General features: G+C 43.4%; 1 protein-coding gene across 1 annotated transcript in view; it reads right to left on the reverse strand.

The window, feature by feature from the left end:
* Window positions 1-561: 561 nt before the first annotated feature.
* The window catches only part of IFT22 (intraflagellar transport 22), a 37940-nt gene continuing 21703 nt past the window's right edge, over window positions 562-16798 (reverse strand). Inside the window, exons 4-5 of the mRNA XM_056558483.1 lie at window positions 12418-12620; window positions 562-4577 (exon numbers count right to left, since the gene is read on the reverse strand). Coding sequence (XP_056414458.1) covers window positions 4429-4577; window positions 12418-12620 — 352 coding nt within the window. The 3' untranslated portion in view covers window positions 562-4428. The remainder of the gene's footprint in view (window positions 4578-12417; window positions 12621-16798) is intronic.

Consider the following 16798-nt stretch of genomic DNA (forward strand, 5'->3'; position numbering starts at 1 on the left):
GCACAGGTATGTAGGCCATATATGAAGGTGGCCAGATATGAAGGTAGACAGGTATGTGAGCCAGGTTATCCAGCCAGATATGTGGGCCAGGTTATCCAGCCTGGTATGTGGGACAGGTTAGCCAACCAGGTATGTGGGGGTAGTTAGGTATGTGGGGGTCCCCTCCCCTCCCAGGTATGTGGGCACAGCCAGGAATGTGTGGGTGCCCTCCCCTCCAAGTTGAAATAAAAAAAAAAAAAGTTAAAAAGCAAAGCAGTGATCTCCTCAGCTCCACCGCCTGATGCGTTCTTCAGCCTCCACAGTGCAGGCGCTGATGAGTGATGTCACCGACGCCTGCACTGCATGCTGCCGGGGGTTTCATCTCCTCTCTGTGTAGGCCGCAGATACGGCTTACACAGAGAGGAGGCTTAGCAGCGCTGCCTGTCTGGGGATCTGGGACAAGTGTCCCAGATCCCCAGTGGCGGTGGTGGGCCCTTTGCCCGGCCAGGCCCTCGGACCATGTCAGAACAGACCGGCCGTCAGTCCACCCCTGCCAGTACATATTTTAAATAACACAAAATCTTAGCAATACAAATACTGTATATATTTATTTTTTTCAAAGTGGATGAACCAGAAAGGTTCTTGATAAGATTACAGAACAATGTCAAATTTAAAGTATATGACACGTATGGGTACACAATTATTCCAGTTATGGCCGCAAATGTTGGCACCCCTAAAAAAAATTTTAGAAAATTAAAGGGGTACTCCGGTGCTTACACATCTTATCCCCCTATCCAAAGGATAGGGGATAAGATGCCTGATTGCGGAAGTCCCGCAGCTGGGGACGCCCATGATCATGCACGAGGCACCCCGTTAGTAATCAGTCCCCGGAGCGTGTTCTGATTATGCTCGACCGCAGGGCCAGCGCTGTGTGACATCACGCCTCCGCTCCCGTGTGACGTCATGCTCCTCCCCTCAATGCAAGCCTACGGGAGGGGGCGTGACTCCCACGATCAGGCATCTTATCCCCTATCCTTTGGATAGGGGATAAGATGTGTAAGCACCGGAGTACCCCTTTAAGTATTTCTCACAGAAAAGGATTGCAGTAACACATCTTTTGCTATGCACATGTTTATTCCCTTTGTGTGAATTGGAACTAAACCAAAAAAGGGAGGAAAAAAAGCAAATTGGACATGTTGTCACACCAAACTCCAAAAATGGGCTGGACATAATTATTGGCACCCTTTCAAAATTGTGGAAAAATAACATTGTTTCAAGCATGTGATGCTCCTTTAAACTCACCTGGGGCAAGTAACAGATGTGGGCAACATAAATATCACACCTGAAAGCAGATACAAAAGGAGAGAAGTTCACATAGTCTTTGCATTGTGTGTCTGTGTGTGCCACACTAAGCAAGGACAACAGAAAGAGGAGACGAGAACGGTCTGAGGACTTGAGAACCAAAATTGTGGAAAAATATCAACAATCTCAAGGTTACAAGTCCATTTCCAGAGATCTAGATTTCCTTTTGTCCACAGTGCGCAACATTATTAAGAAGTTTGTAACCCATGGCACTGTAGCTAATCTCCCTGGGCGGGACGGAAAAGAAAAATTGATGAAAGGTGACAACGCAGGATAGTCCGAATGGTGGATAAGCAGCCCCAAACAAGTTCCAAAGATATTCAAGCTGTCCTGAAGGCTCAGGGAGCATCAGTGTCAGCACGAACTATCCATTGACATTTAAATTAAATGAAACGTTATGGCAGGAGACCCAGGAGGACCCCACTGCTGACACAGAGACATAAAAAAGCAAGACTACATTTTTCCAAAATGAACTCGAGTAAGCCAAAATCCTACTGGGAAAACATCTTGTGGACAGATGAGACCAAGAGTTTTTGGAAAAGCACATCATTCTACTGTTAACCGAAAACGGAATGATGCCTATAAAGAAAAGAACACAGTACCTACAGTGAAATATGGTGGGGGATCAATGTTTTGGGGTTGTCTTGCTGCCTCTGGCACTAAGTGCTTTGAATGTGTGCAAGGCATCATGAAAACTGAGGATTACCAATGGCTTTTGTGTCGCACTGTACAGCCCAGTGTCAGAAAGCTGGGTTTGAGTCTGAGATCTTGGGTCTTCCTGCAGGACAATGACCCCAAACATACATAAAAAAACACCCAGAAATGGATGGTAACAAAGCGCTGGAGAGTTCTGAAGTGCTCAGCAATGAGTCCAGATCTAATTTCCATTGAACACCTGTGGAGAGATCTTAAAATTGCTGTTGGGAAAAGGCACCCTTCCAATAAGAAAGAAACAAAGGCGCTCCTTGTGGAGTATCGCTTGCAACAAGGATACCGGGGAGGAGGAGGGTAAATCACTTCTTATAACTTCCGATAGAAGTTGTGTACCAACATACACAACAATGGAGCAGTTTGCAAAGGAAGAGTGGTCCAATATTCCGGCTGAGAGGTGTAAGAAGCTTATTGATGGTTATAGGAAGTGACTGATTTCAGTTATTTATGGGGGAGGGGTGTGGGGTGCAATCAAATATTAAGTTAAGGGTGCCAATAATTTTGTCCAGCCCATTTTTGGAGTTTGGTGTGACATTATGTCCAATTAGTTTTTTTTCCTCCCTTTTTTGGGTTAGTTCCAATACACACAAAGGGAATAAACCTGTGTATAGTCAAACATGTGCTACTGCAATCCTTTTCTGTGAGAAATACTTCATTTTCTTGAAAAATTTCAGGTGTGCCAACATTTACGGCCATGACTGTATATAGCTATAGTAATATGGCAATGATTATAGGGACAGTGGAAAATCTCATTAATATAGACAATAGAAAGGAGTGTCCCATTTCATATATTAACAGTAACTTTTTATGCACAATTTATTTAATTTTTTTATATTAGTCAAAGGACCAGACATAAATATGCGGTTATAAATGGTTAAACAACATCATCGCTATAGCATCTTAGTAATAACAGTGAATATTGTTACTATGGCTAAAGAATAAATACACCTTTGAACCCACTTTTTTTTTAAATTGCAGTACATGTACTTTAAATAGAACCTATCATTAGATCCCTGCGCAGTAATGTTTTCTTAATCCTGCTCCCGCTGGATTTCTGACCATAAATGCCTGCTCCCCCAAGGTGTGTGTGTGAGTGTTTACTTCTGCCTGCTTCGTGTTTGTCCAAGCCCACCTACTCCCGCAAACATTTTGTCACAGCTTTTAGAGATAGAACCCCCCTATGCAATTTTATTACCCCCTTGTGCCATTTCACAATGTGTTGAGAGATGGTATTCTGCATACCTTGGTTGTAAGGAGCGGTTATCTGTGTTACTGTATGCCCAATCTCCAATAACCATGACACGTTCAAAGTCAAGTAAATTCCCTTTCTTTCCCATTCTAATGCTCAGTTTGAACTTCAGTAAGTTGTCTTGACCACATCTACATGCCTTAATGCATTAAGTTGCTGCCATGTGATTGTCGGATTAGCTATTTAAGTTAATAAGCAATTAAACAGGTGTCCCTAATAAAGGGGGCAATGAGAGTATGTTACAATGTGCTTATTACTCCAGATAGCTAGCTATTTGATGGCTTGATCCATTGGCCCTCTTTCAGCTCTTCACTAATTTAAGCTTAAAGGGGTACTCCGCCCCAAGACATCTTATCCCCTATCCAAAGGATAGGGGATAAGATGTCTGATTGCGGGGGTCCCTCCGCTTGGAGACCCCTGTGATCTTGGCTGCGGCACCCCAGACATCCGGTGCACGGAGCAAACTTCCGGGGCAGAGGCTTGTGACGTCATGTCACACCCCGCTTGTGACATCAAAGCCATGCCTCCTCAATGCAAGTCTATGGGAGGGGGCGTGACCGCCTTCATGACGCCTCCAATAGACTTGCATTGAGGGGGCGTGGCCATGACATCACGAGCGGGGCGCAGCCATGATGTCACGAGCCTTCGGTGCGGCACACGATGCTCTGATTGAATGCCAGGTGCAGCAGGGAGAACCAGCGGTGGGACTCCCACAATCAGACATCGTAAGATGTCTAGGGGCAGAGCACCCCTTTAAATCCTAGTTTATTTACATTTATTTTATTTCCTTAGTCTGATTTTTGAGATATCAGCTTAGATTATTTTTTAGGAGTTGTCATAGACCGGTTTAGGCTGAGCCATGCGAAACCTGTCTGATGTAATGAGCACAGAGCAGTTAGTACTGTAATGTATAGGCATGCACACTGCAGGCCCCAAAAGTCAGACAATTCTTAATGAAAAGTAGTAGCAAATCAGATTTATTGCTAAAAATACAAGCAACGCAACAAGAAAATGGCTTCAGAGGTGCCCATAGCTCTTAATGGAGCAGCCTGTCTTTTTCTTGTGTAAGTCTGGGTCTAAATAAGGAAGTGCGTCAGTAAAAGACATCAGCTTCTTGCGTTGTAAGATTATGTGATAATAGACATCTCTTCCCGGTCTCTGCTCTCTGACAATAAACTGATGACACCTCTGAGATATTTTACAAATTCCATCCTTAGGTCCTCAGGATCTTCTTCTAGGTTGGAATGTACTAATGTTAATTTGGATAATGCTGGGGCTGTAAAGAAAAACAGAAATAAGATGAGAACCTCCCTGTACTTGCGATAGATAAATAATAAAGGGTTTAAATGCTCAAAAGATATTACAGACTAAATGTACAAATCTATTCAATAGCAAGACAATTAAAGGACAGGATCATATCGCATATATTATGATGACTGAACCCATATGATTTAAAGTAGGGATGTCCCGATACCATTTTTTTTAAGAACAAGTACGAGTACCGATACTTTAATTCTAGTACGAGTACTTTTATTTTAAAGGGAATCTGACAGCAGGGTGACCTGGTTTCTGGTGCTGTTTACCATATGATATGTGGGTCCTTGTTGTGTACAATGGTGGCGGCTGCTGTATTATGAGCCAAGATTTCTCTCTTCTCCATTGGACAGAACAGGGAATTTGCATTGGCGGCGAGACCGATGTCTCCAGAGCGATTGGGCTGACATTCACATCATGAGCAGTGGTAGAAACCGGGTCACCTGCACTATCTACCTATAAATTGAAGTTAGTGCAGGTGACTCTGCTGTAAGATTGCCTTTAATAGTAGGTAGTATCCCCTTGTAGGTAGTATAGATAGTTGCAGACATTAGTAGCAGACCCCTGTAGACTGCAGCCCCCCCTTGTAGACAGGGCCTCCCCTTGTAGACAGCACCCCCTCTTGTCCCCCCTGTAGACAGCGCTCCCCGTGTCCCCCTTGTAGACAACAGCCCCCCCCCCTTGTAGACAGCACCCCCCTTGTAGACAGCAGGGCCCCCCACTCCTTGTAGACAGTGGGCCCCCTCCTTGTAGACAGGGAGCAGTCACCCCCCTTGTAGGGAGCAGGCAAGCCCCTTGTAGGGAGCAGGCCACCCCCCCTTATAGACAGCAGCCTCCCCCTTATAGACAGCAGCCTCCTCCTTATAGACAGCAGCCCCCCCTTATAGACAGCAGCCCCCCCTATAGACAGCTGCCCCCCCTTATATAGACAGCAGCCCCCCTTATATAGACAGCAGCCCCCCTTTATAGACAGCAGCCCCCCTTATAGATTGCAGCTTCCCCCCTTTATAAGCAGCCCCCCTTTATAGATAGCAGCCCCCCCTTTATAGACAGCAGCCCCCCTTATAGATAGCAGCTTCCCCCCTTTATAAGCAGCCCCCCCTTTTAGACAGCAGCTCCCCCTTTATAGACAGCAACCCCCTTTATAGACAGCAGCCCCCCCTTATAGACAGCAGCTCCCCCTTATAGACAGCAGACCTTCCCCTTATAGACAGCAGCTCCCCCTTTATAGACAGCAGCCCCCCTTATAGACAGCAGCTCCCAGCTCCCCCCTTTATAGACAGCAGCCCTTCCCCTTATAGACAGCAGCCCCTCCCCCTTATAGACAGCAGCCCCCCTTATAGACAGCAGCTCCCCCCCTTTATAGACAGCAGCTCCCCCTTTATAGACAGCAGCTCCCCCCCTTTATAGACAGCAGCTCTTCCCCCTTACAGACAGCAGCCCCCCTTATAGACAGCAGCCCCCCCCTCCCCCCTTATATACAGCGCACTCACCTGCGGCTGTCCTCGGGTGTTGTCGCTCCGCTGTCCCGTTCTCCTGATAGCATCATTGCATCCTACAGAGGAGCATGTGACATACACGTCACTCTGCTTCCTCCGTAGCGTTACGCTGGGCGCAGGGGAGGAGGAGTGACGTGTGTGTCGCATGCTCTTCCATAGGACGCAATGATTGCGATCGGGAGAACGGGACAGCGGAGAACGGGACAGCGCCGCACAGCACCAGGTATCGGGCATTGTATCGGGGACATTAAACGAGTACCCGATACCATGCATATGCAGAGTATCGGCCCCGATACCGATACTAGCATCGGTATCGGGACATCCCTAATTTAAAGCGTACTTGTCAAAGTGCAATAACAAAAAAAAAGGGATAGGTTACTCAGTACCTAATCCTCATGATAATCATGTACATATAATTAGTATGTGTCTAGGACCTATAGATCCCTTTATCTGTTGCTCAATAGCTTTTTCTTCTCAGTGGAGGGGGCGTGTCCATCTCCCTCCCTCACTGAGGATGACTCATCTGCTCTGAGTCTGGGAGCAGCCTGGCAGTCTGCGAATCCCTGCACAGTAGTTTTTATTCATACATTGTCTATCTGTTCCTAATAAAGCTGGATCCTAATCAACATAGCTGTCACTATGTGTGTCATTCAGCTTTCAAAGACTCCTGAATGTCTGATCAGCTTCTTTGTCATTCAGGAGTCAGAGAAAGCTTAGGCTGTTTAAGCATGCTGAGGGTTGTAGTTTTGCATTTCAACAGCTGGAGCTGCAGTGTTTGTAAAGCACTGTGTTAGAGCAGTGTTTGTCGCCTTTAGATGTTGCAAAACTACAACTCCCAGCATGCATGCCCAACATCCTGTGTAGTTTTGCAAGAGCTGGAGAATACACAGCTCTAAAACAGAGTTTTACAAAGACTGTACCCCCAGCTGTTGTAAAACTACAACTCTCATCATGGTAGTTGTAGTTTAGGAACAGCTGAAGGCTGTAGTGGTGCAATGGTGATCTCCTATAATGATTTCACCACACTTTACGGCCGGTACCCAGTATGCTGCAAAATACAGAGTCTGTGTGCATAAAATAGATGACCCCTAGTGGTGGCTATTTCCATTTTTTATTTTGTTTTGTTTTTCAGTTTTTTTTAAATAAATGTATATTTAAAAAAGTCATCTTATCAGTAGTACTATAAAATATAAAAGATTTTTTCATAATGACAGTTAACAATTAACCTCAAGACTTTCCTGTACATTAAGTGCATGATCAAAACCAGTGGTCTACAAACGGTGGACCTCCAAATGTTGGGAGTTGTAGTTTGATAACATCTAAAGGCCCACAGTTTGGAGACCACTGATGCAAACCATGAAGTAAAGTTAAGAAAAAAAAAAAAAAGAGAGCCAATCGTTAACATGCCAGCAGAATGTCACATCCTAGTAACTAGAACATATCGGGAGAGAGAAAAAGAAAACAGGGGGCGCTCCCTTGTAGTGTATATAACCTTGTTGTGAACCCTCCACCACAACTAAGTGATATATTAACCTGTGAGGCAATAGCACTCTGGTCCACGGCTCCTAGGAGTCGTTGAACTCAGGAATATGATTAGGTAGATGCGAGGTAAGTGTAGGTTATGACTGCTGCACTCGGACCGCTACTGGACTCCCGTAGGGAGACAAACATGGATATGCAAGTTACAGGAAGAAAAAATGATCTTGGAGGAGCTGCTCGAGGGGTTGGCACAAAATGAAGGAGTCAGGTCAGCACAGGACAATGGATATTTTATTAATGACAATATGGATGACGCATTTCAGCACACATACAGTGCCTTCCTCAGGTCCAATTATACAATGCACTCCTCGGAGATGGTTAAATGGGAGGGTGCTGGTAGGGATCCTGTAAGCATAAAGTTCTGTGCCAACCCCCTCGAGAAGCACCTACAAGACCGTTTCTTTCTTCCTGTAACTTGCACGTCCTGGTAACGTGAGAGTAAAGAAATTATTATATTCATTACAGGGGCGGGCAGAGCGGGGAATATTGAGAGGGCAGGCCATGTATCCATTGCGCAGAGAAGCGCAACAGCAATAGGGGATCAAACGGACAGAACTTTGCCACTATAGGGCCAACTAAAGTAAGTGACCCCTCGTTTTAATGTTGTTCACCCGCACCATAACCCAGTATATTGGGTTTAGTGTGGGTGAGTTTGTCAGTTTCCCTTTAAATCAGGTTTATTAGTTATAGGGTTACTCCACTGCCCCAGCGTTCGGAACGCTCCACTGCCCTAAAATTTTCCGAACGCTGCTTAAAGTGGAGCACACCTTTAAGCAGAAGTTTTCCAAATTTTCAAGAAAATTTCAGGGGCCTATATGTTAGAAACCCACATGAAATCACTCCATTTTAAAAACTGCACCCCTCAAAGCAATTAGAATGACATTAAGGGTCTATTCACACGTACAGTATCACTGCGCATATATATGTAATGTGCAGGATTTTTTGCTGCAGATTTCAATGTAAACAAAATTACTTTTTTATTTATTGTTTTACGGTATTCCCCATATTAATTTTATTCAGCAGGTCAGTATGATTACGATGATACCTAATGTATATACCTTTTTATGGTCTTTTATATTTAAACTATAAAATCTATTTTTTGTTACAAAAAAAAATCTTTTTCTGCATCTCTATATTCTCTATGGGGAGATGGGGGTGTTAGATGTAGTTAGGCAACAATATAGGAGGGAATGTTTGTTAACTTAGTTTATGACAGGAGCTCTTTACGGATCGAAGACTGCGTCGTATATGTACGGCATTTTGCACTATGGGGTTAAACTGGTGTTAAGCACATTCATACAGTGAAGCAACATTTTTCAGTTTTCCTGTCCCCTGACACTATATATGTTATAAGATCACCTGTGGGTTTCTATTACCTCAAGGAAAAGATAGTCATCACTATCATTCCTGTCCTCTGTTTCTTTAGGACACTGTAGGGGGTCACATTCCATTCTGAATTATTAAATCAGGTGAAAGCCCCTTAAGAGTAATCACTATAGTCATAATAATCACTCAATACACATTACACAGTTTGTTTACAATATATAAATAGAGATCATAGAATTACAAATAGAATTGTACCCATGGTACGTAACCTGTAGATCCCGACAGCCTGGCCCATGAACATTCTAATGTTATACTGCCATCTAATGTTAGAAAAGGGCAGCACAGCTGAGCCGTTCTAATTCTGTTAATGCGCCATTTATAAACTTTGGCATTATAGCACTAAACACAGAATTTGCTGTTTGTAATTCTTAAGTTAATACAAAATGCTATTCCTATTGATGTATATTAGGCTTTTCTTTTCCTGCATGAGATGAGACATCTTACAAAACAATACTCCAATGGATAATGCATAATACAGAGTGAAAATGTACTTAAGGCTATGTTCACATGGTTCATTCCGTGCGGAATGTCCACCTGGAAAACATTTGAATGTTCCAGTGGGTGCTAGGACCACTTGGAAATGCGCCATAGATGGCAATGCATTTCCAAGTGGAATCTGCAAAGAGAATAGACAGGTATTTTCTTTCTGCAGAAGCCAGTATCAGGAAATTCTGTCAGCTAAGCAGTGCAGCAAAATCCCATTGAAATTAATGGGAATCTGCTGCAGCAGAATTTCCAAGCTGATAATTACTGTGGACTTCCGTTTGGAAATTCAACCATGTGAACATTGCCAAAATGTCTAAAAACTGATCACATAAACCTGTTTTACTTGTCTGATCTTTCTTCATTTACCTAATCCCACCCTAGTTATTGTATGCTCACATGCAATGTATATGCGCTGCAGATTTTATAAATAAATAGTTGCACACAGCATAAAATCGTCTGGGTCTACCTAAGGGTTACATTCACACATACATAATTCACAGTAGATTTTCTGCAGCAGAAAAATCCGCAAGCGGATTATTTTGCTATCCATGGACTTCCATGGGTCTGTAGCAAATCCACAAGTGGATTTTGTTCTGCAGAAAATCTGTAGCGGATTATGTATGTGTGAACATACCCTTAGGGTCTATTCACATAGGCGGAATTTCTGCACCAATTCCGCTTCCTTCGGTGGTTTCTGGCTTGTGCGGATTTTGTGTGGGATTGGTGAGGAATTCGTGCCGAAATTCAGAAGTGTAGAATCCCATAGAAGTCTTTTAGGCTTTTTTGAGGCGAAATTCCGCAAGTAGAAATTCCGCCCGTGTGAATAGACCCTTAAAGGGGTACTCTGGCGCTTAGACATCTTATCCCCTATCCAAAGGATAGGGGATAAGATGCCTGATCGCAGGGGTCCCGCCGCTGGGGACCCCCGTGATCTTGCACGGCGCACACCGTTTAAAATCAGTCCCCGGAGCGTGTTCACTCTGGTTCTGATTACTGTCGTTCACAGGGCCGGAGCGATGTGACGTCAAGGCTCTGCCCCGTGTGACATCACGCTCCGCCCCCCTCAATGCAAGCCTATGGGAGGGGCGTGATTTTGGGATGTCAGTAGTTGGACCCCATTGATCCGATATCAATAGCCTAATCTATGGATGGGCCATCGGTATCTAACTCTTGTTTCTGTACCCTCAAGGTGTAAAATAATACTGTATACACTGTCAGCATTACAGGACAATGTTTAACCCCTTAAGGACCAATCGTTTTTCAGTTTTTGCACTTTCATTTCTTACATTTTAAAAATCATAACCCTTTAAATTTTGCACCTAAAAATCCATATGATGTCTTTTTTTTTTGCGCCAGCAATTCTATTTTTTAATGACATCAGTCATTTTAACCAAAAATCCACGGCAAAACAAAAAGAAAATAAATAAAAATTATTGTGCGACAAAATTGAAAAAAAAGAACGCCATTTTGTAAATTTGGGGTCTTTCGTTTCTACACAGTACATTTTTTGGTAAAAATGACACCTTCGCTTTATTCTGTAGGTCCATACGATTAAAATGGTACCCTGCTTATATAGGTTTGATTTTGTCTTACTTCTGGAAAAAATCATAACTACATGCACGAAAATGTATACGTTTAAAATTGTCTGACTCCTATTACTTTTTTATTTTTCCCATGTACCGGCCGGTATGAGGGCTACATTTTTGCACCATGATCTGAAGTTTTTATCGGTTCCATTTTTGTTTTGATCTGACTTTTTGATCGCTTTTTATAAATTTTTTTATTGTATAAAAAAAATTACCAAAAATACGCTATTTTGGACTATGGAATTTATTTGCGCGTACACCATTGACCGTGTGGTTTAATTAATTATATATTTTACGTACATTTACGTACGCGGCGATACCACATGTTTGTTTTTATTTACACACTTTTTTATGGGAAAAGGGGGGTGGAAAGGGGTTCAATCACATTAACTTTTTTTTTTAAACTTTTTTTTTTGCAGTGTTATAGCTCCCTCTAGTGGCTATAAAACTGCATGAACTGATCTCTTAGGCTGGGTTCACATTACGTTTTCTCCCATACGGGAGCGCATACGGCAGGGGGGAGCTAAAACCTCGCGCTCCCGTATGTCATCGTATGCGCTCCCGTATGTCATTCATTCAATGAGCCGGCCGGAGTGAAACGTTCGGTCCGGTCGGCTCATTTTTGCGCCGTATGCGCTTTTACAACCGGACCTAAAACCGTGGTTGACCACAGTTTTAGGTCCGGTTGTAAAAGCGCATACGGCGCAAAAATGAGCCAACCGGACCGAACGTTTCACTCCGGCCGGCTCATTGAAATGAATGACATACGGGAGCGCATACGGTGGCATACGGGAACGCGAGGTTTTAGCTCCCCCCTGCCGTATGCGCTCCCGTATGGGAGAAAACGTAGTGTGAACCCACCCTTACACTGTTCAATGCATTGCCATAGGAGTGCATTGATCAGTGTTTTCTGTGCTTGATTGCTCAAGCCTGGATTTCAGGCTTGGAGCAATCAAACACCGATCAGACAGCCGGGAGCAAGGTAAAACACCTCCCGCTGTCCTGTCAGCTGTTCAGGATGCAGCGATTTCAACAATCCCGAACAGCTACGCTGAGCTAACCGGCAGTGTATTCTCCCGTTTTAGATGCCGCGATCAACTTTGATCGCGGCGTCTAAAGGGCTAATACCGTATATCAGCCCGATTGGCGATGTCCGGTATTAGCCGCGGGTCCTGGTTGCTGATAGCAACCGGGACCTCGCAGATACGAAGTGCACTCAGCTTCTGAGATTGGGAGCGGCAACAGGACATAAATATACGTCCGTGGTGGTTAAGGGGTTAAGCTAACGTTTTAATAGTAAACTTACAAAGATCTAGTTTTTCAGCTTGATCCCCTGATCCAGGCTTGAGATGTGCTATTAAGAGACACTGCTTGTCCTGTAATCGTTGTTGCTGGATAAAGTTATTGTGCCACATTTCGATCTCTTTCAGGTGACTGGGAATATCTGAATTAAATACAATAATGATCCCGTGGGAATCTTTCATTAAAGCAGGCCAGCAACTCTCAAACCTAGGAAAAGAAGAGACAAAATGGTAAGAATGGTAAATCTTATCAACAAACAACACTCTGCAATATGCAAGAACTCACAAATGAATGAACCCTGGAGAGTACCCAATCTGTGAGCATCACCAGATTAAATTACAGTAAAACTATTTAGTAAAAAATGGTGCCATCTCTGGTAACCGCCACAGTATCAGCACAGTTTTATGGGGCTTACATATAATACACATTGCAATCACTTATTTTCACTGTACAGTGGTCCTTCAGTATACGATGGTAATCCGTTCCAAATGGACCATCGTTTGTTGAAACCATGGTATGTTGAGGGATCCGTGCAATGTAAAGTATAGGACAGTGGTCTACAACCTGCGGACCTCCAGATGTTGCAAAACTACAACACCCAGCATGCCCGGACAGCCAACGGCTGTCCGGGCATGCTGGGAGTTGTAGTTTTGCAACATCTGGAGGTCCGCAGGTTGTAGACCACTGGTATTGGAGGTTATACTCATGTGTCCCCGCCGCTCCGGACCGTCACCGCTGCCCTGGATGTCACCTTCCATCGCTGTCACCGCGTCCCCGGCAAGGCCTCTGCTTCCCCCGGATCCTCGCTCTCCATCGCCGCCATCACGTCACTACGCACGCCGCTCCTATTGGATAACGGGACGGCATGCGCAGCGAGGTGATGACGTCGATGGAGAGTGACGGCGATGCAGGGGATCCTGAAGAGGACACTCCGGAGCCCTGAGGACAGGTGAGTGATAGTCAGTGGACCACACGGGGCACCGTAAACGGCTATTTGTTGGCAGCTGAAGCAGTCTGCGCTGCCAGATAGCAGTTTATGCGATGGCCCCGACATACAAAAGCATCGTATGTTGAAATGATCGTATGTCGGGGCCATCGTAGGTCGGGGGGGTCACTGTACTCTTTTAAAGGAGTTGTGCCAACTAGACTACCTCATCTAAGAATAAAGATACTATGGTGATCCCAGAAGAGCTGGATTCTTTAAGCCCCAGTTGGTATTGTCAGTCCATAGTAGTGGTAAATGCTGTATAGCATGGCACCCATTTAAATTAATATGGGACCATCAGAATCATAGATGCTTTTGGTAGCAGATCTCAGTGCTAGGCTCATACACAAGGGTCCCAAACTTGTACCCTTGTAGGGCCTATGAAAAGTGGTCCAGATAAAAACGTCTTTCACCCACTTTCACCTTAAAAGGGGTACTCCCGTGGAAAACTTTTTTTTTTTTTTTTTTTTATATCAACTGTTGCCAGAAAGTTTAACAGATTTGTAAATTACTTCTATTAAAAAAATCTTAATCTTTCCAGTACTCTTTAGGGTCTGTATACTGCAGAGGAAATGGTTTTCTTTTTGGAACAAAGCGCTCTCTGCTGACATCATAACCACAGTGTTTTCTGCTGACATCTCTGTTAATTTTAGGAACTGTCCAGAGAAGCATATGTTTGCTATGGGGATTTTCTCCTACTATGGACAGTTCTTAAAATGGACAGAGATGTCAGCAGAGAGCTCTGTGTTCCAAAAAGAAAAGAATTTCCTCTGTAGTATTCAGCAGCTAATAAGTACTGGAAGGATTAATATTTTTAATAGAAGCAATTTACAAATCTGTTTAACTTTCTGGCTCCAGTTGATTGAAAAAAAAAAAAAAAAAAAAAAAGGAGTACCCCTTTAAGGATGCAGCCAATTTTATTTTTGCGTTTTAGTTTTTTCCTCCTCACCTTCTAAAATTCATAACTCTTTTATATTTCCATTCCCAGACCCATATTAGGGCTTGTTTTTTGCGTGACCAGTTGTACTACCCTAAAATGTATGGTAAACCCAAAACATTTTTTGTGTAAGGAAATTTAAACAAAAATCATAATTTTGCTAATTTGGGGGGGGGGGGGGGGTTCCTTTTCGCTCTGTACACTTTGCAGTAAAAGTTACATGTTTTCTTTATTCTCTGGGTCAATACGATTAAAATGATGCCCATGGTTACATATATTTCTATTATTGTATTGCTTTTAAAAAATCTCAAACTATTTTTTACCATATCAGTATGTTTTAAATTGCCCTATTTTGACCACCTCTAACTTTCTTATTTTTCTGTATTCAGGGATGTGTGAGGGCTAATTTTTTGCACCATGATCTGTAGTTTGTTTTAGTACCACATTTGCGTATATGTGACAGTTTGATGTGACAAGAAAAGCAGACATTTTTGACTTTTTAATTTTTTTTACGTTTACGCCGTTTGCTGTAGGGGATCATTAACAATATATTTTTATAGTTCGGACATTTACGTACGCAACAATACCAAATATGTTTATTATTTATCTTTTTTACTCTTTTTGTATTAATATGAGGAAAAGGAAAAGGGGTGATTTAAAACTTTATTGGGGGTGGGGCTTTTTCACATTTTTTTTTTTTTACCCTTTTTTTTTTTACATTTATTTTACACTTTTTTTTGTCCCCATAGGGGACTATTTATAGCAATCATTAATTGCTAATACTGTTCAGTGCTATGCTTAGGGCATAGCACTGATCAGTATTATCAGCGATCTTCTGCTCTGGTCTGCTGGAAGGCAGATCAGTGCAGAAGACGGACAGAGGCAGGTGAGGGGACCTCCGTCAGCCATCAGACTGTCCAGGCATGCTGGGAGATGTAGTTGTGCCACAGCTGGAGACACCCTGGTTGGGAAACACTGCTTTAGACTGTTGGCTAGTCCTGTTAGAGTTGTTTAGAACATGACATTAACCCCTTAAGGACATTCACCGCAAATGTACGGCGCTGCACAGCATCACTTAGCGAACACAGCATAGTACATTTACGGCACGGCTGTGACACGGGCGCAGGAGCTGGTCTGAAGCATATGGGGACCTCATGACTCTTTCTATGATGTTAGGCGAGAAAAGGATCGGGTCTGTTGGAATTCAACTACTGAAGCAGTGCTAAAGCCACATTTAAAAGGGTATTTAATTTGGGACATTTATAGCATATCCACAGGATATGTAATAAATGTTCCATAGCTGTACATCCCACATCTATTTCTAGAACAAGGGTTTTCTGCTCCCCCTCTTGCTCGTTTGTGGTGGCCTGAGGTGGTTGGGAAGCCAACAAAAGCTTTGCCAGTTTCCCAACCTTCTCTGGCGTCTGCAAATGGACCAGAGGTGCCAAGGAGCCTTTGTCTAGAAATAGGTGTGGGTCACACCTGCATCTATGCAGCATTTAGAAGAATGAATATGTAGATCAGCTCACCCCGAAGCCCACAGGTTCAAGCACGGAAGGGAAGCGACTATTCCCAGCTTGAATGCACAAAAATAGAAGAATTCCAGCTCATTCATAGATCTAATAGCCGTCTTTATTCACACGAAGTTACATGGGTCAAAGGTACAGGACAGGATGTGACGGATTTCGGCCAGGTGCTGGCCTTACTCATACACGAGGCTATTAGATCTATGAATGAGCTGGAATTCTTCTATTTATGGGGCATTTATGGCATATCCTTGGATATGCTATAAGTGTCCCAAATTATAATACCCAATTAAGTAATCCTAACATATCAAATAATCAGGCAGCAAACAGACTCTATATAGCGCCAGGTGGTATTTTGGGGATGCAGGGAGTACAGGTACGCCCCTGTTCCCAAATCCTTGAGGACTCAGGGCGTACCTGTACGCCCTGATCCCATTAACGGGGTTTAAACCATTCTCACGACCGGAGAACACTTTAAACTCTGTGGATTCCGACTGCTATCAGCAGCCAGGACCCAGGGTTAATGTAGGGCACGACCAATCGGGCTGATGCCCTGCATTAACCCTTAAACGAAACCAAAAGTATCCCGGCAGCTCAGCGGAGCTGATCGGGACTATCGTGACGTCCTGATCAGCTTACTGGGTGTGTAAAAAAAAAAAAAGTTAATAAAAAGTTACCTAACCCCTTCCCTATTAAAAGTTTAAATCACCCCCCCCCCCTTTTCCCATTTTTTTAATAATAATGTAATAAAAAATAAAAATAATCATATGTGCATGGTTGATGACGTACATGTAAAAAATTGCCACAATCCAAAATTGTGCATTATTGGACACTTCATATACCATAAAAATATTAATAAAAAGCAATCAAAAAGTCTCATCAAAACAAAAATGAGCTATCATATAGCCCCGTATGCGGAAAAATAAAAAAGTTATAG

This window comes from Hyla sarda, chromosome 2 (genome assembly GCF_029499605.1).
Source record: "Hyla sarda isolate aHylSar1 chromosome 2, aHylSar1.hap1, whole genome shotgun sequence".
In the NCBI taxonomy this organism is placed as follows: Eukaryota; Metazoa; Chordata; class Amphibia; order Anura; family Hylidae; genus Hyla; species Hyla sarda.